At 30.7% G+C, this 23479-nt stretch overlaps 1 protein-coding gene across 1 annotated transcript; it reads left to right on the top strand.

Moving 5' to 3' along the window:
* The first annotated feature begins 204 nt into the window (after window positions 1–204).
* LOC129227515 (adapter molecule Crk-like) lies at window positions 205–22472 on the top strand. The gene is made up of 8 exons (XM_054862093.1): window positions 205–357; window positions 5054–5176; window positions 7332–7485; window positions 7569–7619; window positions 10702–10833; window positions 14834–14944; window positions 18340–18417; window positions 19309–22472. The coding sequence occupies exons 1-8, from the start codon at window positions 323–325 to the stop codon at window positions 19444–19446; spliced, it is 822 nt and encodes a 273-aa protein (XP_054718068.1). The 5' UTR covers window positions 205–322; the 3' UTR covers window positions 19447–22472.
* The last annotated feature ends 1007 nt before the right edge of the window (window positions 22473–23479 follow it).

Here is a 23479-nt window from a genome sequence, read left to right as displayed (position 1 = left end):
TTTAAAAAAAAGTTTAATAAAATTGCTTAAAAATGAATAGTTTTTCACACTTTTATCTATTAAGCTTTATACTGATATTCAATCAAAGTTATTTACGGTAAATTTGATTTTTTTAGGCTCGATTTATAAACTTAATTATTTTAATTGATTTGGCAACATTTAAGGAAGTCATATCATGTTATGTGGAAATGGAAATCTGGCAGCAGTGAAATAGACGTCTGCCGAAGGAAAAGGCGTTGGTCTATGTAATTTACTGAAATATTTTTCCTAGATAAAATAAATCATAAGAATTCAAATCTAAAGAAAAATAGTAATTGCCATTATGGCTGCGAGTTTTGATCCGTATGATAAACATAGGTAAGGTCTCGGCATCTAAGAATTTTCTTCTGGTATTCACGGAATGTGACTAACCGGTTCTCATTTTTTTTCGCTGATGCAAAGGCCTTGACATAAGCCTAAAGATTGATATTTGTTTATAATTTCACAATGACCTTTAAAAGCGAAAGTAGCACTGATTAGACATTATAATAAAAATAAAAGTGGGCTCTTTTCCCTCCCTTGAAATATCTTAAGTTTAGAATTTTCCGAAGTGTATTGATTATCTATTGAATACCTAAAATTTATATCTAGCATATTGATTCTTACGTGATGATTAATTCGCCGAGTTTGTTTGCTATTCAGCGTCAAGATCTCTATGGCTATGATTCAGATGCCATTCAACCTGTCCTATGCCTTTGACAAATTAAAGAAATATTTTAATTAAATGGTATTCATTTGTTATGCTTAAAATTTTATTCATTTCTCTGCTATTGAATTGAATGGGAATTATGTACTGTGTTCAGTGTTTTAAATTTTATGGTGCAATTTTTTTTTTCCTCTTGCAGTTTCAAAAATAACTAGATTTTCTTTTAATTAAATATTATATTATTTTCTTTTCACCAGGGTTTTGAAGAACCAGGGGGGGTTTTCTGTATGCTTCTATTTCTTGATCGCTCAAAGTATCACATTTAAATTGATTTACTTTTCACAAAAATATAAATTAAATTTTATTTACATTAAATAATCAATGGTTCTTTTTTCTTTTCATTCATATGTGGGTTGGTCCATGTAAAATCAAGGCTGATTTGACCTCGGCATCTCAGATTTTATTGAAATTCGGAATAGGGGTAGTGGTTCTATAGGTAGATACAGAGCTCTGTTTAATGTGATCGCTTTCGGAAACAATGATTTTGACAACACGAAGCAAAAAGTTAATAATTCTGGATTTCAAAGAAAAAAAAATTTAAAGACATATCTTATATTTATTTGTTGTACATTTCCATTAAAACATGAAATTATGCATTCTTCTTTAAGTATAGTTCTGTTGGTCTATTTCCGGTCTGTTGGCATATGTTTCACTCTCATTACTTGTATAATAAATAGTGACTGATTATGAGATTGTTGTTTTATGTTTCTCTTAATTATGCACTTATTTATTTTCATTTTGATTTTAATTATTTCCTATATCTACATCCAATGACCAAAACTGATTTTATTCAAACTGGTTTTAACTGTGCTTAAATCTACCACTGGCCAAAACTAATACAACCCTGCGAATATTGATAATGTTGGCCCAGCTATGTAGCTCACCATGAATAACTCTCCAATCCCCACAAAGAATTCTGAAAATTTCGTTCTTCATTTCAAGGTTGCATAGCTTTCTGTAACGTATGTCATTCATTTAGGCAATAGCTCGACAATCTAATTAGGTCCCCGACAGTTAGAGGGAGGTGGGATACGTTGGACTGGTCTCAATTATTTTAATACTATTAATGTGTTTTATTTTATTTTATGACCAACAAATAGCACCTATGGTCCTACAAATCCTATATAATAAAATCACATGGTTTAGTTATATCGAACAAATTTTATTCCAGAAAGTGTTATTTCAGTAGTCCTGAGTAATTTTCAGAAAACTGTTTATTTTATTTTTTTCAATGGTTTTCTTCAAGATTGGGGGGGGGGGGAAGAAGAAAGGGACTCCTTTCTTAACTTCCTTTTATTCCTAATAATTGGCATTTTTTTCATTTTTTGTCAAAAAATAAAAAATTAAATGACATCACTTTTTTAGACCAAGAAGGTGACGTAGGTTGGTTAACTCTTTGTGGGGCAAGTTAGACCGGACCAACCTACCCCACATAATTTAAAAAAAAAATTCTCATAAATTTCGATAATTATAACAATGTTCTATGATTTTTCATTTTGAAAAAATAATTGAAGTGCCACGGGGAAGAATGATCATAGTCCACCATGCTCAAATTCCCCTCATTACGTTTTTGAGCTTGAAATCTCGAATCGTCTCCAAGTTAGCCTCATTCTTCCCTGTTAAAACTCACTCACTATTATGATTCTTGCCTGAATAATATTTCTCTTCAATACTGTGTGTAATATGCGTGTTCCAATAGGTTAACCAGAGTTTTTTGGAAAAATGGACTTTGATCGTTCTTCCCCGTAGCCCTTCAATTATGTACTAATTGTGAATGCTTATTGCCGTTTTTAAATAAAGATGATTTATTAAAAAATCAATTTAATATGTTATATTGATCTTTAAACGTAATATTTTTCACTCTACACATAACAGAGAATGAGGTAGTTACAAAGTTTAATAGTATTTATCACTAAATTTATGACAAATGTTGTTTAGTTAATGCGGTTCAACGTACCCCACCAAGCAGAGCAACATACCCCACTCGTGGGGCACGTTGGTCCACTTTACGAGGTTCTGTTAAAAAAATTAATATAAGAAAAGTTTATCAATTCAACACTTCCAAAAAAATATGTGGGGTTGAGAAGTGTTCAGTGAAACCTATTGTAGAAAATCGAACTGATCATTAAAATTTTTGATGAGATAACAAATGACAAGTAAAAAAGTGAACCAACGTGCCCCACTTCCCCTTACTTTCTTTCAGTGTATGTTGTAAGTATTGATCTTCATTCTATACTTTTATATAGTAAATGGTATCAATTCTATTAACTAAAGCCAACACTAAAAAAAATCATTCAAAATTCTTTTTTGTCTCGCGTATTGCTAGGGCAGGGGAAAGACTGAAACACAAGCACTAATGTGATATAAAGAGACGCAACTACACACGAGTTAAACAATCATCAATTGTTCAGTGTTTTTCATTTATCAGAAGCTCATTTATAAGTTGTTCATAATCTATGTTTCTTTAAATCATCAGAGTCGTGTTGTACACTTCGTTTCGGCACTTTCAATGCATTCCTCATTTAAGCATTTTTTTTTTTTTTTTGGATTTTGCCCAACTACAAAGCAAACTCCATCTGATTCATCATTTCCATTCTCCATTCTGTTATCCTATAACTGGGCTGTTCTCAAAAGGTGGGATCAAACACAGACCTCAACTTTGAAGCTTCAACACCAAATAACTTTCATTTTAATTAACTGAAAATTTTTAAAGTTAAATTATAATACTGTATAGAGGCAAGAATTGACGTAAATTACGGAAAAAGTGTTCTTCAAATGCCCTTAAAAAATATTTTCTTTGCTAAAAGGCACAATTTTGGATATACCAGAATGTTAACTGAGCAAATGTACCATTAAAAAAAATTTTTTTTAATTATTTCCATACGTTTAAAAAAATAATTAAGGGTATGAATCTTACACTGAATAATTTTTTGTTAATATTTTACACAAATAACAAAAGTAAAGACAGATTATTTACTTTGTAAACGATTTTAGAAAAAAGTAAGTTTGAAATTTCATGCAAGTCATAAAGTTACGATCTATATAATGCTATAATATAACTTTTATACATCATATAGGAAATATATGATGTATAAAAGTTCTTATACATCATATATTTCCTATATTTTCAGAAAAAACATTAAAAGTGTCTTATATATCTGCAGTTTTCCTATGTTCCCATATTTTATCCTATATATTTATAAAAAAGGACCATAAAAAAACTTTGGGCCACATAAATAGTATAAGAAAGTGTATCAAGTTGATGTACACTTCTTGAACAAAACAGAAGGATACTAACATAAGAAAGAGCATTTTTAAACATTGATGCTACAATAAGAGTTTTATGTTTAAATAAAAAAAAGGCTGTGATTGTGAAAGCAATTAATGCAAGCATTAACAAGAAAACTATTCTATTTTATCAAGATGTACACTCAAAATACAAAATTCAAAAGTCAATGGAGAGATTTAAAAAAGACAGTAAAAAATCAGAGACAAAAGAAAAATTTCCTGTACCTTCAAAAACAGATTGAAAATTGAAAAATTGATTCTGCTCCGGCTTTGATTAACTGCCACAAATGTTCATACTTTTGAAGTAATCAACTTCTCTAACCTTGAGAATATTAATGGTGAATACAATGCAGTTTTCCCTATCAAATATAAATAATTGTTATGTAACTGCCAAAAACTGAATAAAATTAGGGCGCGCGATATCAAAGGGGGGGGGTGAGTGATGGGGGAAAACGGTGGTCATATTTTGACTCAAGGGCTCATGTTATATGAAAATCATCATAGTTCAGAAGCATTTTGAAGGGATATTTTTTTTTTGTGTAGTGTATTGGGTACCTAGTCATTGAATATAGGTATAAAAATTTTAAATGCTTAAAACTCTCCCCAAAAATGTTTCTGAAAACAAGGTTGCAACTTTCTTTAGTTCAGATTCATGTAAATAACAAGGATTAAAAGTGATTTTACCAAGATTTTAGTTAGAAAGGGTGAACATTGTGATAAAAGTCGCAAAAAAGAACCCAGGCATCCAGTCATTGACGCTAGGGTTAGCTCAATTAGAGCTTAAAATAATTTATTTTGATTAAATTTAATTTAAATTTCTCAAAATGTGCTGCATCAAAAATTTTTAATCGTAAAGAAAAATAACTGTAACAACTATGGGTATGTCCAAAAATCTAGTGTAGGATTTTTTTTTTTTTTTTGAGAGAGAGCAATGTATCATAAATGTACGTAAAAAGTCGTTACTTAATGCTGCAGAGTTGATTTGAAATTTTTGTAGCATTAATCCAAGGTTTCTTTCAGTTGGTACTTTGGACCTCTAACAAGGCAAGAGGCTACTGATATTCTTTTAAACGAGATGGAGACTGGTGTTTTCCTCGTTAGAAACAGTTCTACAATTCTTGGTGATCTGGTTTTATGTGTGAGGTAACATATTTAAGAAAAGCTATAATAAAATAAAAATTTACTAGTATCCAATTTGAAAAGATAATTTTTTTTTCTTTTATTTGTGTATGTATGTGTATAGTTGTGTTTTGAAAATCCTGCCATTATTTACGAAATGCCAATCTCTTAAGTCTTTATATTTATTCAATGAAATTTTTTAAAGAATGCTTTTGATTATGAATTCTTTATGCTTATCCAACTGAGTTTCAAGTGGTAGGAATTCATCTCTACATGTGTGGTAGGTACTACGAGGAAATTTCTTTGGTGTTTGTTTTCTCTAAATGGATAGTGTGTAACATCAACTGTCTTTTCAATACATAATTTGCTTTTTGTACAATTACAGTCATCCCCACTTTATCGTGTAACGGATAATCAAAATCCCGCTTATAAGAATATAAATCTATGGAACGAAAAGAATTTCTGTAGGAATAATGTTAAATTTCTCCACTTCAAGAAAAAAATATTCCGTCACAACCCCACTTAATCACATACATAAGTTTTCTTGAGCAAAACTCTTATTTCAAGTCAAATTTTCCATCTCTTCCTTGCAAAGAAGTTAAAAGGTCACTTGTGACAAAGCACAAAAGAGGGGGGAAACTGTAATAATATTGGTCGGCTTCTAGCTATGATCTTATCTATGGTTGTAAAATGCATCGGGGTAGGTATTTGGAGCGTTGGAAAAAATTAGATCACATGCAGTGAGTGGGGATTGAAATGTTTCTTTGATTGTCCCTGTCTGGTCCCATCCAATCCTCAGCTACTTTCTATATAGGAAACTGATTCCCAGGGCTATTTAGTTCTTGGAAGAGACATTTGTCAATGACATTGTTAGACTTATTTTGACATTTGACAAGTTTCTTCAGCTAGAGAATATGGTAAGGCTTTTTCCTGAATTAGGGTTGATTGTTAATTTTCTCTTTTGCTTTGGACTGATTTTGTTTTAAAATGAATGGAAAAAGGAATGTGTAAGCTTATGGGTCTAGGTTTTGGCAGCAATTACAGATAAAAAAAAAAGGCAGACAAATATTGTGAAAGCTTAAAACATTCTGTATGCACTGGAGATGGAAAATAAAAAATGTTGAATGAAGTCCATGTAAAAGCAAACAAGTATATTTAATTTCTTTCAGTAAAAAAAGAAACTGTTAGTAAATATAAAATTTTTATGTATTCAATATTTTGTTTTTTTTTTTTTAAACATGAAAATTAAATATTTTGGTGAAGTGCACGTCAATATTTAAGTAACGAAGAAGCCTTTACAACTTTTCGTAGTAAAAATGAATTTTGTAGCAGCAAAACACTTCAGAAAATACATTTCTTATATTCCTCATATAATAAATATTCAGGAGAAAAGGGGTTTTAAAAAATTAGAGGTTACAGTATGAGACCCCAGTTTTGGAATACTAAAATCTGGAAGATCCAAGAGTTCATTTAGTAAATATATTTTAAAAAAAATAATAATAATAAATAAATATATTAAAAAATATACTCATTTATTATTATTTTTTTTTTCAGTTTTAAAAGTTCAAAATTGTTAATCTTCAGTAACTACTTGTTGAAGACACAGTAACTTTCAGTTCAACTTTTTTTAAAGTTGTTTAGATGCCACGTGTTTTGACTTTCATACACTAACTCTATTTCTTCTTCTCATATAAGTATGCAGTTTGAAGCATATTGAACAAAAGTATTTTTAGTAAAAATATTAATTTGTTGTATCAATCGCTGCACTGCGTAATAATAAATAGCAACATTAGCGGACTATATGCCACTCTAATTTATCTCTGACTTTTGTTTTAGTATTATAAAGTATGCTTTCAATTCTGATTTATCGAAAAATAAGAGAAATTTCATGGGGAAAATTGGTGAAACTAGGCAAAATATGACAAATACCGCACTGCAAGAGTTTTTACTGTGTTGAGTCTGAATCGAAATTCCGGAAAGGTCATGGTCCCAAGCATTCCGGATTTGGGGTCCGATATTTACTTTACATGGAAAATCTTGAACAATCTAAAAAGTTCGTAAAATGGAGAAATTTGTAAATTAGAGATTTGACTGTATTTCCTGTAATATTCACACCTCTATGTTAGTTAAAGTTTCCTTTCAGTATGTGTTGAATAAACTTATCTTTTTTTCTCTTCAGGGAAGATAGTAAAGTTAGTCATTATATAATAAACAGAATACAGCAAGATGATCAAACAAGGTTTCGAATTGGTGACCAAATGTTTCCAGATGTACCATCACTTCTAAACTTTTATAAATTACATTATCTAGATTCAACTCCTTTGATAAGGCCTGTAAGTAGCCCATTATACTTTTAAGTAATGGCTGCTAAGGATAAGTTTTTAATTTTAATAGCAAATTACTTTTAATTTTACAGGCTCCAAAAAAACTTGAAAAAGTAAGAGCAAAATATGACTTTGATGGAAGTGTGAGTATTATATTTTTCATTAATTTTCTTCTCATTTCTTTTTTTTTTTTTTTTTTTTGCCAAATGATTGTCGGGAAATTGATTTTCTTGTAGAGACTTAAGAGTGCAAATTAATTGTGGCTGATGCTCCCCTTAAATTGTACTAAAAGTTCGGATGATCTGAAAATTTACATTTTTCGAATTTCAAAGATGCAATGTTGGGAACATGTCCTTGGTGCACAATACCTTTAAGAAATTCTCTCCTTCAAAAGTCAAAGAGAAAGGTTGGGTGACCATAGTGATCATACTTTAAGAAATATAGGACTAATGACTGCTATAAAATAAATGTTGCCGCAACACAATACCTGAAGTCCAATGTGAGGTGTTGCACCATTCCGCATTAATATAATAAAAAAAAGGGCATTTAACTGCATGCCAAATCTCTGTGGCGATTTGTTTTTTCTTTTTTAATTTTAATTTTAGAGATTCAACAGTAGTATTACTGTACCTGATTTGCAATCAACAACCATTTGTATTTTAAAACATGATTTGCTGCATTGTTTGGCATTTAATTTGAATGTCAAACTGTGATGAGCTCACTTTAACTCAGTCAGTTTTACTCACAAAAAAAGTGATGAGCTCACTTTTGCAGCGCCAAAATTCCATCTGCTGGCATTTTTTGTCTGAGGTTTTTTACTATTAAAATCAAAATCCCCTTGTCTGATGTGTAGGTATTGAAATATGACAATGTTTCACCCAATACTCCATTCACTATGAGCAAACTCAGATAATATAGAGGAAAGAGACCCTTTGCAAAAAAATATCAAATTTAGCAGACAATTTTAATATTTTTAATTTTATTTTCTGCATCATAATTTTTTGGCGTATGACAAATAATGATTGCCAATTCTGAGGTTCTCCCAATCAGTGATACTGAGATAGGTTAAATAATATTGGAGAAAAAAAAAGCTGTTTGCAATGATATAATCCTTGGGAGGAGCACTACCTGTTTTTGCAGAAAATTTTTATGAAATTATTTGAGTTAATAAACAGTTAGAAATTTTATGTGGGTCTGCCAGGGTTTAAGCTGGGTTCAAAAGTTGTTTAGCATAAAAGCTAAAATTGTGGGAAAAGTTTTATCAAAATGCTAAAATGTTACGTAGTCGCATATCTTTCTAAATATCTTAGTGTGTTTCATCTCCAGTTAAAAATAAAACTCTTATTTCATTTCTATGGCATCCTTTCAGAAATAAGTACATCAGCTATTTTTTAAACATAAAATGAAAAAAAAACCTACATATTTGGTTTTTAGAACGTTGCACTCTCTTCCTCCTAATAATGCAATTATTGAGGGTTAGTTACTATCTATGGTATTGTTCCTTGCTTGTATTATACATTATTTCTCTCTTTTTTTTAAAAAAAAATATTTTTTGTTTGAGCAAAAAAACGAAAATGCTTTACTTTGTTTGCGCAATTGAGATAAGTGTTTTCGCATTTTGCGAAAAATGTGACCGTAGCGGAAACCCTGGGGTCTGCTATAGAACTCTGAACACCAAGTTGTTTTAAAATCACCCTGTATTATTTAAGAGGCATACAAGGAAGTAATGTTAATTTTTTACTCAAGTATAATAACATACAGTTGGTGTCATGGTTAAAAGAATATATATTTTTTGCTGCTTTTCTCTTTTTAACTGTAACATCTAAAAAGAAAGTGGTTCAAAATGGTAATGTCACTCCATGAAAAAATTGAAAGAATGTTTTCTTACTTGCAAATGTAGGGTTGGGCTAGCGTTAAAATTTTTGAACACTTTGAATTAAACAGGAACCTCCTAAGTTTGAGACTCAGACGTTCTAAACTATTGTACCACTTGTTGCATGTAGTTATAATTTCTGAAGTTAATTTTTCATTTCTTTTAATTCAGAATTCATTAGTAAGCAACATATGATTACAAATGTACTATAACTGAGAGTACCTCAGTAGAAATTTACTTTTTAGTTAACTAAATAAGAATGTAAAGTTTTCATTTTTGTCTTTCATTGAGCAAACATGCTTTAATCGGATGTATTTCCATCCATAAACTTATTTTTCACATTGAAAAGGGGTTTCTTTTAAAATTTTGAAACAAGTGTCGACTACTTTAAATGTTACTTTTGAATTTTTAACTTTCTGACTTGATTGGTATAGATCATTCTTTTATTATTAAGTTATATATGAATTAAGTATAGATTGTTCAAGCTGCTATTTGAGTGTTGATTTTAAGGCAATTCTTTCTGTGAAGAAGAAACTGATTTTTTTTTCTTTTTTACTTCCTTTTACGAAGTAAAGGAAGTATTGTATTCACGAAAAAAGTTTGACCCAAAAATGAGCCTTAATTTCCATTTTGCTTTCCCCCAAATGAATGTTGAGTTTTTTTTTTCAACCCGACCACACGTGGATATATGTCTAAGAACGTATAGACACCCGAAATATCCATTTTGACAATCCCCAAATTAATTAAGAGTTTTCTGGGGACATCTGTATGTACGTATGTATGTGCATATGTGCTTATGTATCTCGCATAACTCAAAAACAATATGTCCTAGAAAGTTGAAATTTGGTATGTGGACTCTTAGTGGGGTCTAGTTGTCTAGTTGTGCACCTCCCCTTTTGGTTGCATTCAGATGTTCATAAGAGAGACTTTTAGACCTTTTTGTGGGGAAATAATTGTTAATATCAATGCATACTCAAGTGGTCTTATAATTTCACAAACACTTGGTGACATATCGCCAAGCTTTTGGTCGCCAAGTTTTCTCGCCTACTTGACGACAAAAGTTTGACTTTTTTTTAAAATTTGGTTTCATTTTGGCCACTCTTGGCGATATTTAGAGAGTTAACCATGGAATCACATTAAAATGTCTAATATTGGGAAAATTAGTCTGTATAAAACATTTTTTTGCTTTAGTTCACAACAAACTTGGAGCAAAAATAATTAAAGAGTTTCTTTGCTTACTCCAAGGCACTACATTACCATTAAATTGGTGTAAAAGAAAGTCATGTGATGCACATATCAGCTCGTGAATATCAGTTTCATTCTAAAGTCTTTTCTTTTTAATTTCCATGTAGGGTGATCCTGATGATTTGCCATTTAAAAAAGGGGAAATACTTACAGTAATATCTAAAGATGAAGATCAATGGTGGACAGCGAAAAACAGCTTGGGCCAGACAGGATCTATACCTGTTCCTTACATAGAAAAGGTTTTTGAGTTTCTAATCGTTTCTCTTTTTTACTGGTGTTCAATGCATTTATTTAAACTCCCATAATACAAGTATAAATTCTTTCCTGTTTTCTGGTGATGACAAATATTTTTTAATGCTTTATTTTAATATAATCGTAGTACCTCGAATTTTATTTGTGATACATCATTTTGTATGTTTTTGCTGATATGCTAAGCAATTTTTATAGCACTTGAAACTTAGTTTGCTATGATCAATACATTTTAAAGCAAAATAAGCTATTAGCTGTACTCACATAGCAGTGCTGGTGCGAAAAATGTCAAGGAACTCCCTTTAATCAATAAAAATATCTCTAAAAAACATATTAAAGATACTTATATTCTTAAAATACATATTAAAGATAATTATATATATACTACTATTAAAGATACTTATATTCTCAAATCATGACATAGTGTTTAAAACTCTCAATTTTTCCTCTATTTTGACTTCGGACTGTTTTCATCCCTGAATGTTGCCTGAATTGTTTTTTTAGCTATAATAGTAGCTCAGCTTGAAATTTCGTTTTAATATGAATTTTTTGAAACGTAAGTGCAAAGCATGAATCAGATGGTTGCAATTTTATTTTCACAAAACTCAAAAGTTAATATTCTTGTGTAAATATACATTTTTTCTGGAAAAAATTGCATCGCGTGAGTCATGGAAACTTACAAACAGAATTCATGGGAAGTCATGGATTTCAAAACATTGAATGTAGCAGATACTCTCAATCTACAGCTAAAATGTTTGCTAAATAATAGGCAAATGTTAGGTTAATAACACCAGTCTGCAAAGCTTTTCTAACAGTTTAGAAGCAGTGTAACAAACGTTGCAGATATTTTAGTTCGATTGAGTCAAATTATAATGACATAGTTGTTTTTGTGCAATTGATTTTAAAGCAACCTTTTTTCTGTAATACTATTCACATAATTCCAACTTGACTTTTAAAAAGTTTTACTATGCTGGAAATATCCATACGATAAAAATGTCGTCCTCTCACTGTTCTCCCTGTCTCAGTGTACCCTCTCCTCCCCCACTTATAATGGCCAAAATCTGTGATCCGATATTGCAGCTGACGTCACCAACAACGAACTAGAAAATCGCTTGTGATATTTTGATAGTTGAAATTGTAACCGTAACTCCAGTGGATTAACCCTAAACTCCAGTAGGTAGCGTTCATTGTTGATCAATTTTTTGTTTTTTCGATCCCCAGAAATGAGTCTTGTCAGTAAAGCAGTTAAATTACTGGATAGAGTTCATCCTTGTCACAATGAAGCCTTTCTCTTCATGTTAAACATTAGCAAAACCTATCAAATTAGAGTTTCATTGTTGTATCTTGCGCATTACTCGATCATAGGATATTATATATATATGAGGATTTGATAATATTTTCCGGCCAACTTTTGATAATCGAAGTGCTTTGTTTTGATAAGGCTGAACTGGATCCAATAAGTGAACTGTTTTGTAAGTCAAGCTTTGAAAAGAGGTAACTTGGCATTTTATTTCAGCCCGAGCCCAGATGACATAACAAGATATTTTAATATTTTTTTCTTCTAAGCCTTTTTGTATTAAGTCAACTTAAACTATTTTGATCGATTGCATAATACGAGTTAATTCAAAAGTCAACTCTAACTGAGTTGACAAATAAATACAGTCATGTGACTTTATATGAATAAAGAAGAAAATTTTCCCCTTTATATTATAACTGGTAATTTTCTAGATTAGGTAATGGGAGTTGTATCCATAAAAAAGAAATGGTAATTAGGATGCAGTTATAAAGATACGGGAATTATGGCCAATTTGTACTGGTACACTAAATATAAAAATTATATTTGCAGCGTATACCTTTATGGTGTTGTATTTGTTATTGTGGTGGTAATGTGGTTAAAATTTCGAATTGTTAAAAAAGAAGCCACCAACTTAAACAAAAAAAAAAAGCAAAATGAGGAAAAAATTTTAGGCCGATTGTATTTAAAGTGTTTCCGCAAAACTCTAGGACGTCACAATGTTTGGTGCCTACGTGGAACGCAAGAGAAAAAGTTTGACTTACCCCAAGGTTGTTGAGACAAAATAAACACAATTTTTTGCGCGTCACATGTGAAGATTTATTCCGATGATTATCATTTACACGACGAATGCCAAGATCCTAGGGAGCTTCCGCGGAGTTATCAAAACTTTGCAGCACATGGAATGGAATATAAAAGATTAAAATGTAAAAAAATTAAAGTAGGTTAAGTACTAAGTCCAGTCTATTGCAGGGATTCAGGTTGTCACAGCAGGGGGATGTGCATCGCACATTGGGAGACTAAAAATAGGCACGGCCTGTTGTTGCAGCAAAAGAATTCATCATAGTGACATCAGCGAGGGAGATGATGTAAAACCCACATGGAGCTGGCTACTATACCACGGCGATGACTGAGAAAGCTCTATTACTCACAGAGAAAATGGCGCAGCGGGAGTCAAAACTAAATTCATGTCGACCGCACAAACCGCTTCTACTATCATGGTCTTTCCATATACAGGTGCATCACCTGCCTCTTCGATCTTATGCTAGGGTCACAATGTGAAAAAACTTGATTTCCATCCGTGCAGGATCGGAGCTACTTCCACGTGGATGCGAACATTTTTCATTTTTTTTTTGTAAACTCTTGGTTAAATACTGGATCAAATTTTGAACTAAACAGTCATTTGTTGTAAGAAACAGGGCTCCATGGCTCCTGTGTAATTTCTTCACAATTCACATCTTTTTTCAAGCAGATGCATCCAGATTTCTCATCTCCATCCTCGCCATTTCGTACGACCCTTCACAGGTCAAGCATCCGCGCTCCTCATGACACAACGCTCCGTCACATATCACGGCTAGCACTCGACTATTCACGAAATTTTTTTGAAACCTCCCAGCTAAAAACCCACTTAGTCGCGTGAAAAGCAGATATTCATACGCGGTGTCACTTAGCTCAGCGAATGGGAACGCGGGAAAATGACATCACCGAACTAGACCATGCCTACGGCCAATGAGCGAAAAAGGCGGGAGACAACGCATCGCGGGAAGAAGAAGGGAAAACATGGCCGCCAAAAACTCAGAAAAGACGCCATTAAATAAAAAATCCAAAAATGCGAACACATGAAATAAAAACGAGAGTCTATGAAAATATATGTGATTACTATATCACAGTTATTGATGTCTAAAGTGAATTATCAAAATGTAACCAAGTAAAGAACTGTCTTAAGGGCGGTAACTTACTGAATATAACTGCCTTGCCTGCAATATTCTAGTTGAACCGAACCATTGTTTGGGTCACTCGTCTGGTCAGTGCTAATTTTATGTTAGCTACCAGTTTGTTTGGCACTCTTGGCTTCCTTAAGAGGTTTTCCACCTCCAGCTCAGTTAGTCCTATGCCGGGCTGATGAGTGCTAGTAAGCACGAAACTGCAGTCCTCGGCTGGAATTGACTAAGCTTGCGGTGTATTTCATGTATTTCTGCCTTAGCCCTGGCTATAGGGCAGTAACTTACTGAATATGTTAAATCGTTGTTAAACATTTCTCTCGTAACTATCTGAACATGTCACATTTTATTAGAATGCATTATTTTCAGCTAATCTCGCTATTAAGATTTTGTATAGTGTAGAGAAATGTCTAAAACTCTATATAGTTTATAGTTATGTCTAAAACTCTATATGATGATCTGAAGTATTTTAATTAAAACAGGAAATGCATCAGACACATCTAGCTTCTTCCATTCTTTTGTAATATTTTTACCAAGTAGGAGAATTTACATTTGTAAACAGAAATATTCATGTAATACTGTTTTTGTCAATATACCTTTTATAATCCCTGCAAAAGAAAAGGGCAAAAGGAAATCATAGATTCAAAATACCATCATTTTTTTATGCTGTTAATATTTTGTTTATTATTCCATCTGTTTTTAACTGCAGGAGTTTAATTTTTGTCTGTTCATAATTTTATTTTTGAAATCCTTAAGGTGGATGATAATTTTTTACCTGATGGTGTTCAAAACTCTCAACCTCCAACCTCTGGTCAAACCCAAAAATCATCAACAGATCCCACAAGATATAACACACCAAACATACAGGTAAATATTTTTTTAAATGTTTTATTATTATTTAAAATACTCATATATGATCTTTCACAGAGTGAAAAGAGATTACTTATTTAGGAAGATGAAATAAAATGTATAAAGTACTGAATTCATTTGAATAAAAAGGAAGCATTTCTTTTAATTGGTTTGCTCTTAATTTTGTAATCTATTTTGGATCTTGCACTGCAGTCAATTACTGAGTATTTCTACTTTTCTAAACAGGAAATTGTATGCTAGTATAATAATAAAAATCTCAAACAAACCATTTCCAATCAAGCAAAATACGGTGTTTTGCAAGGCATCGTTGTGTGTTTACAACTTTGCAAATGCAATGGAAACACAAATTTTTAAAAGCTTGTGCTAAAATCCAAGCCAATAAATACACCAATTGTGAAAACTTGTATTTGCACTCTTTTACTGTTCTCCCCATTTCTTATAAATTCAATGTTTCCATTCCAAATTTTCCATTAAGTGCCAACAATGTATTACACAAGAACATTACAGATAGAAATCAAGCTATTTGTTCTATTAAGAGGTTACTTCTTTTGACTTTGTTTTTATTTCTTCATGAACTGTCCCAGGGTTGTTTGGTTTAAACCATGGTTTAAACCACGTGTTTTTTTAACCATGTGGGTTTTTTCAAAAAAAATTTTTTTTTTTGAAAAATTTTATTGTTTTTTGCCCAAATGTTTTCATAAATTTTACATATTATTGCAAAGAGTAAAATCTATTCAATGCAAAGTAACTAGCAAAGTTTAAAAGATAGATTACGGATTTAATAAATTTAGAAACTTATATTTTTTATGGTAATGCAAGTTTGTCAAACAGTTTTTATTTTGTTTATTTTTTCTTTTTTAAAATCCATGCACCTTTTATAATGTATAATATACGATGCATAAATATACAAAGGAGACCAACTAAGATTTTTTCTAAAATTACGTGGAAAAAAAATCAAAGTATCTCTATTTTATTTTTTTAATTATCATTATTTTTCAGTCATTTCAAAATAGTCTAAAAAGCATATTTCAACTAAAACTTCATATACTACCTAATTTGCTTGATTACTTATAGATTATGTACCATTGAAGCGATGCATAGTGTATATAAATCATAGCGATAGTATATTTAAATAGCAAGAGACAAAAAATAACTAAATAAGTCCAAGAACACTTAGAGTACGCATAAAATTATGCTTGTAACTGCACAGTTTGTGCATCCCCAATAGACAATGCAATCAGAGCAAGAAAAGAAAATATATGAAATTATGAAAACATGAAACATTCAGGTAACTGAGTATTCTTCTAAAAAAAATTTAATGCCAAATTTTCACCCTTTAAAGTACTTTTTTGGTTCCAATATAATAAAATAAGTCTCATGTATGGAATGGTGGAAGAATCAATAAACATTAATCTTTATGACAGTCTTCATTATTAAAATATGTCAAAAGAGTGTTTTCATTTAAGTTATTACTGAAACTTTTAATTAAAATGTTTTTTTTCTTTGAAAAAAAAAACTTGTATTCCTAAATGCATTAAACCAGGAGAAATAATGTCTACAGTGGAAAACATAATGATTTTCTTAAAACCTACTTGTCCTGTTTCAATAATTGTTGTCACTGATACATTAGGTAAAAAAAATTACATGATTTGTAATTTTTTTTTTCTTTTTTAAATCTTTGAATAAAATATGCGTTGATTTTTTATTTTTAAAGTTGCATAATGTACTTCAGACTTAATGATTAATTTATAGATTCTGCAAAATGCTTTCTACATGCTTAAGATTGCGTGATTTTAATTTTACTTTTTTTATTTGTAGTAGATAGCTATGATTATGAGTAAATTAACTTGCATGGATTTACTCTTGGTTATTTGTAATTAATAATGTCTGAACTATCACAGTAAATTATTTCTTTGACTATTTATACCAAAGCCAGTTTACATATTTTTAATAATAGTTAAGGATTTTAAAACAATAATCTCCTATAGAAATCTCTAAGTATGAGGAAATGAAATTAGAAGATTTTACTCTTAATTATTTAATCTCTTTATAGTAAATAAAAGTAAGTTTTCAAAGAAAGTCTGTGGTGGGCTTGCGTCCAGAAGACCCCATGGCACCTACAGCCTTGAAATTTTGTACAGAAAATTACTTTGAGCCCCGGGAGTGTGCACCCGAGGTTTTATTTTTTAAATTCAAATTAGTTTTTTTGTAATTAATTTTTTAACTCAAATTTTGCGTAAATTGCCTATTATTGCCTATTAAAGGGGCGAAATATTACTTGCATATATTAATATTATATATTGTTGGAAAGAGTAGAATTTTCCGCGTTCTACGCAATTTGCTTCAATGCTCTAACTTAAATACGGCAGGAGTTATTTGCGTTTTTAGCTCAAACTTTTTTAGGCTTAGCTGAAATTTAGGCACTATTTTCTTCATTAAATCTGTCAGAAAAGAGTGAAAGAATTGTCCCACAGTTTTCTTTTTGACACCACTGAAAAGAGCGGCTTTTTTTACTCCAGATCTAAACTTCTCCTATGGTCGAAAAACTAAGCTTTTATCTCCAAAGGAAAAAATATTACAAGCTGTTAAAAATTAAGAAATTAAGTTTGAATAATTTGATCTCCATTAAAAATAATTATATTTTATTTGGCGTTGCCATAGTTACATCTTTCCGATTCTCTTTTTCGCTTTCTTATTCACAAACTTTAAGGATTTCGATTTTAACTGAAAATCTTAGGCTCAACTCAATTCAAGCCCCAAGCTAAGGGCAAAAACGTACAATACTGCTGGTTTGCAATGTTCAGGATCCCCTAAGCCCTTAAGTCTCTGCAAGTTGGTACAAGTTATTTTGAAACTCGAGGAAGGGGTGCTTTTTGTTCCAAAGGGAGCTCTTAATGCGTTTTGAATCTGTTTCTTTTTGATTGATGATTTAAATCTTTGCAAACCAAATAAGGTTGTGAAGCAATCTTCGGGGGTTGGTGAGAGTTAGCAAGCAGGGTGCAGAGCCCCCTAGTTAATTACGAAAAAAATAGGTTCCAATACGAGTATTAAACATTCCTTAACAATTAATTCATAAAATCTTCATGATTTTCCTAAATTAAAACTGTTTTTTCTTTACAAAAAGTAACCCGGTTTAAACCGAAAAAATAGGTTTTGACCAAAAAAAGTTTTTTTTTTTTTTTTTTAAATAGAAAACCAGCTCTTATAACCAACTCTGCTTTGTTGTTGATAACTGGTTTTCATCCTCAAAAACAAAATTTGCTTCCTTTCAGAACTATTTCAATATATGTATTTCATAATTTAATTGTGCTTAGAATTTTTATTTTCTTCGTATTCTTTGTGTTATGTCCTCTTATATATAAATGTAGCTTTAATTGATTGTTTATTTTCAGAGAATGCTACCTGCATTAGCAAGAGTTAAGCAAGCTAGAGTTCCAAATGCTTATGACAAAACAGCGTTAAAGCTTGAGGTAAATAGAAAAAACAAAATGTTTCAGTTTTTTTTTTTTAATTGTGCACATCTGTTTAATGGTTTTATTTATTGAAATAAAATTGAACCATGTTAATGCAAAATTGCATTGTGTGAAATATCGGAATATCACTTTACACAGAACACTTGTTTGGTCCCTTGAGTCGACAATCACTTGGTAATTTATCGGAAAAGATTAAATCCAGTTAATGTGAACAAATTACCATGTTCCTGTGTATTTCATGTGAATGAGGTATGCTTGTAGTAGCAATATATTTCAATGTAATTACAGAAATTTTTATTTTATTTTTTTTCTATAACTCCCATGGGAGAAATCTAAAATTGTCAAAAGAAATTCATTTTGGTGAAAGTCATTAAAAATCATCAGTTGGATAAAAAGTCAGAAAGTTGATAAAACAAACATGAAACATTTTATCTTTGCAAATCAAGAATATTTATTTGAAATTATTTTATCTGCAGCAACATTATTAAAAGTCTTTTCAGAGTCATTTGCTTACAGTTCCTTTTCTATACAATGACTTCGTTGACTTATCAATGTGTATTTTTTATACAAGTCATATAAAAGAGGAGTCTACACTGAAAGCTGTAAGCCCTTTTAAACTGTTAATCTTTTATGTGTCTTCAATAAAATCATATGATAGCAATAGTGTTAGACAACTACTGATCAAAATGTTGGCATATTTTAGAAACTCACTTTATTTTCTTAGAATTTATTGGAAATGCACAAGAAAAAAAGATTGAAAATGATTTCTCATGTAAAAATATTAGATTCCCTTAGTGTAAAATTTTTTTTTTCATAAATTTGTATTGGATATTTTATTTATTTTGTTTCATTTATGAGCAACATTCAAAGTTATTTCTTTTTGTTTAGGTTGGTGATATAATCAAAGTCACTAAAATGAATATTAATGGACAGTGGGAAGGCGAGTTACGCGGCAAAGTTGGCCATTTTCCGTTCACACATGTGGAATTCCTCGATTCAGATAATCCAGAAGAGGAAGAACCTTAAAGCAAAATCGTGATGTGTGACAAATGTGTTGCCAAAGAACCACTGTGAAACAGACTGATATTCACATTACCCTCTTGCTCCTTTAAGAACATTTTTCAATTACCCTTGTAAATATCGAGTGGTATGTGTTTCTTTAAGTGAACTTTTTAGCTCAATTTTTTTCCCCAATTAGCAGAATGGAAAAAAAAGCAATTGGCCATACCCTGCATGTGCGGAGACAATCTGCCATTGTCCGAAGTTTGCCATTTTATGTTCAAGCTAGTCACAAAGCATCTAATTTTTCCTAAAAAATGAAATCTGTATTCAGAGGTTGACTATTTGCTGAAACAAAGTGATGAATATTTGTATATTACTTGTATATATCTTATTTGTATGATTTGTTTACAATTATAGTGTTTTGTTCTAAGTGATTAGAATTCTAAAAAGGGGGAAGCTTGTCCTTAAAGTATTTTCCACTCAAAGCATTTATATGTTTTGATTTTCATAGTTCTCCACTTTAAACTCATCGCATGAACAGTTAAAAGCTAGTTCTTTCGCTGCTTAAACTCACCAATGTCTCCATTTGCTTCTTTCAAGAAAAAAAGTAATTCTTTATTGTAAAGTATTATAAGTGTCGTGCTTTGGCATTGCGTTAACATTGTTACATATTATAGAAATTGAAATAGTTTATTAGGAGAAAAACATGTGAAATTACTTATTTCTGAGTTCTTACTTTTTGAGTTTTTTTAGCGGGAAACTTTTTATCTCAAATTTAAATTTTACTTAAAGCCAACCTCTGAATATTTGAATCATTGTAAGCTTACTATAAAGGACTTGATACATTGTTTGGCATGTTACTTGGAAAGTGAAATTTGATGATCTTAAACCATTGGCCAATGTTGTACCCAAAAATGTGAAGCTTGTGTGCACAAACATTAAATTTTAATGTTCACCATTTGTATAAATTACACACACGCATGTATACAATTGTATACTAAAATTTATCATTGAGTGCTGTTCTGTGAAATATTAATTTGTAATATTGCATTTTACATTTTCAGATCAAAAGTTTTATTTGAAGGCAGTTATTGTAAAATAAGTTTATTTCACTTTTTTCTCGCACTTTTAAAATTCATATTTAATTTGTTGATTTACATATTAAGTATTATGTTGTTACAAATCATGTGTAAAAATGTGTTTAAAATTGTTTATTGTTATATTTATTTTTATAAATGTTTAGTTGATATCTTCTAAGTTTATTTAAAACATCATAACATTTTGCTTTGTATCACATGGATGGTTTTTTTTTTATAAAGATATCATTGCCTTAGAGCAAAAGTAAATTATCTAATCCCAGTTATAACAGTGAGATATTCTACTGTTGCTTTAAGGCAATGATATTTGTGAAGGTAATCATACAGAATTTCAATTAAGAACTGAATGAATATAAAAAGGATTTTAAAAATTAACTATTGCAAAGATTAGGATATTTTTTTACATATTCAAGTAAAATTTTAGAAATATCAAATTTAATATTTTCTAGAAGAACTTGCTTACTTTGTTTTGGAAAGCCGTTTTTACAATCTAACAATAAGTTGAGATAGTAATGAATAGTTGAAAAAAATATTCATATGAATATGTATTTCATTCTAGCAAAAAAAAAAAAAAGTTCTATCCCAGGTTTAATATTGTAGTTGATTGTTTGCACCATTTTTACTTTTTTTCTTAAAAAAATACATGCACTACTTTTCTAAAGATAAGCTGCTGTAATTTCTATTCCAATTAAAACATAAAAAGCAACTTCTGTGGCAATCTTTAGTATTTAACAATTGTAAGGATTATGTTGCTCAGCCAGCCACCATGTGCAATCAGTTCCTTATTTTGGTTTGCTTCTGGCCAATATGTAACACTTCATTTCAAATATTGGAACCCCCTTTTTATTGAGATTTGTACAAATGTGAAATTTTCTGTTCAATATTGTGGTAAGTTAGTGTTGGTGATAACTCAGAAAGACAGTTAGCAATACATGGGCTTTTTAACCTATAAGTACCCGTTATTGTCTACCACATGTAGTGAAAAACCATGATAGTGCACAATATTACATCTAAAAATAAATAGAGCTTGTTACTTTTTTTTCTGAGTCAAAAGAAACAAACAAACAAACAAAAAAAGTCTGCTTACATAAAATCCGGTAAAAGTAGAAATTGGTTAACCCGAAATATTTTGGCTTCCCCTTCGAGTTCGTGTTAACAAGGTTTAAGTGTAATATACATTAATACTGTGAAATCCCTTTGCAATGAACTTCAAGGCACTTTCATGTTGTGTTCTATGTCTCAAGAATTTCATTGTAATGGAGTTCAAGCAAGGTAATTGAAATTAAATCAGGATGGAACATTAATTTAGTTGTAACGAGATTTCATTGTATTCAATAATTCTCATAATGTGGCCCATATGAAATAGTCGTCATGTCTATGTGACTCAACAAGTTCAGAATTTGTTTACCTTTAAGTCAAGTGTCTATCAGAAGCTAGAGAGAGCACTTCTCACTTGATAAAATCTTTTCTGGTGCTTTTTCAAATTGCCGATGTATTGATCAAGGAATTGTCTAAATAGAAAAAAAAAAGGAAAAAAAACGATAAATAGCTTGTATTTTATATTTTGGCCAGTCTGAATAATTGTGTCCTCAGATACTGATTTTGTGGTCATCCCAGCAAAAAGATAGCAGCTTCAAACTATGGCAAGTTTTCTTAGTGTTGCTCGGGGAAAAATAATTTTATATGAATATGTTATTATTTTTTAGAATTATGTTAAGGATTTTAAATATCTATTCGTGTGCATGTAATGAAGTATATTGCATGGCATTTCCAAGATTGTGCCGCCTCACTGGCGTATGACCCATTTGCCCAAGTCTAAGCTTGTCCAGATTTTATAACTGTGACAACTTAACTAAAAAGAAAACCGAGAGTTATTTGAATGAAAAGTTGGTATAAAAGTCTAGGTGATAGACCTTTTAGGTTTTTTTAAAATTATTTTTGTGAATTCAGTTATCCATTTAGTTCTGTCAGTATTCTTTCTTTTTTCCCCTTCTACCATTTCATGTATTATCCCTTTTAATGGGGATTTTTATTTTTCAAGTTAATGTTTATTAAACTTTAATTATACCATACTTTTTGGGAAAATGTTTTAATTTTTTTTTTTTTTTTTTTTTTTTAATGCATATTGCGAGTTAAGCTATTTAAAGACTCTATTCTGAAACAAATTGCAAGAGTAATAGAAACATGTCTATGCAATAAATGAGTTATTTTTCACAGGTAATTTTATGGTATGTGATGTAAGTGCCTGGATTCTAGGTCTTAATAATGTGGTGCTTTTGTATGATGAGAATTTTCCATATTGATTCGTGCATACCCACATTTTTAGCGTACTTAATGAAGACTATGCTTATAGTGAAATGTGGTCTTCAAATGCGCTGCGCTGTGTTTAAGTTACTGATATTCATCAGGGTTTCCATTAAAGGAAAAATAAGGGTGCGGAAATCTCACCCTCTGTTAAAATTAGAGTGAGATACTTAAAAATTGAAAGAGGTTTTATTGAAAATCTTATTCAATTTAAGAGGTGACAAATTGTGAGAAACTCCTGCATCGAAATATTTTTCGTGTGAGAATTCTTTTAAAAGTGTGTGATCCTCGTGCTCTATTGAGAACCCTGTTTATTATCATTTTTTAAAAGAGTTTTCGTTAGATAGGAAAACATATCTCTGGCATGTGTCTACCCTATTGAAAAATTCAACATCTTTGAAATTCAAGCTAAGAAACTTGTTTTTCGCTCTAGTAGAAAAAGTTTATATCATTAACTTGTGAAAAGTGGCTTTCTTTTGCATGCTTTGCTTCTAAGCACTTTGTCTGAAAGTAAACCACTAAGTGTAAATAAGTTTGTTTTCTGTTCAACACTGATTTTGTTTGGAGTCTTTCTGTAGTAAATCTTTTGTTTCTGCCCTTGACATAAAGTTGCTTGGAAACTATCTGTTTACATCAAGAAAAAAAGTTCATGCTAA

Source organism: Uloborus diversus, chromosome 8, assembly GCF_026930045.1.
Source record: "Uloborus diversus isolate 005 chromosome 8, Udiv.v.3.1, whole genome shotgun sequence".
Lineage (NCBI taxonomy): Eukaryota > Metazoa > Arthropoda > Arachnida > Araneae > Uloboridae > Uloborus > Uloborus diversus.
The sequence above is the reverse complement of the archived record's forward strand: the minus strand, read 5'-3'. Positions and strand labels throughout refer to the sequence as shown.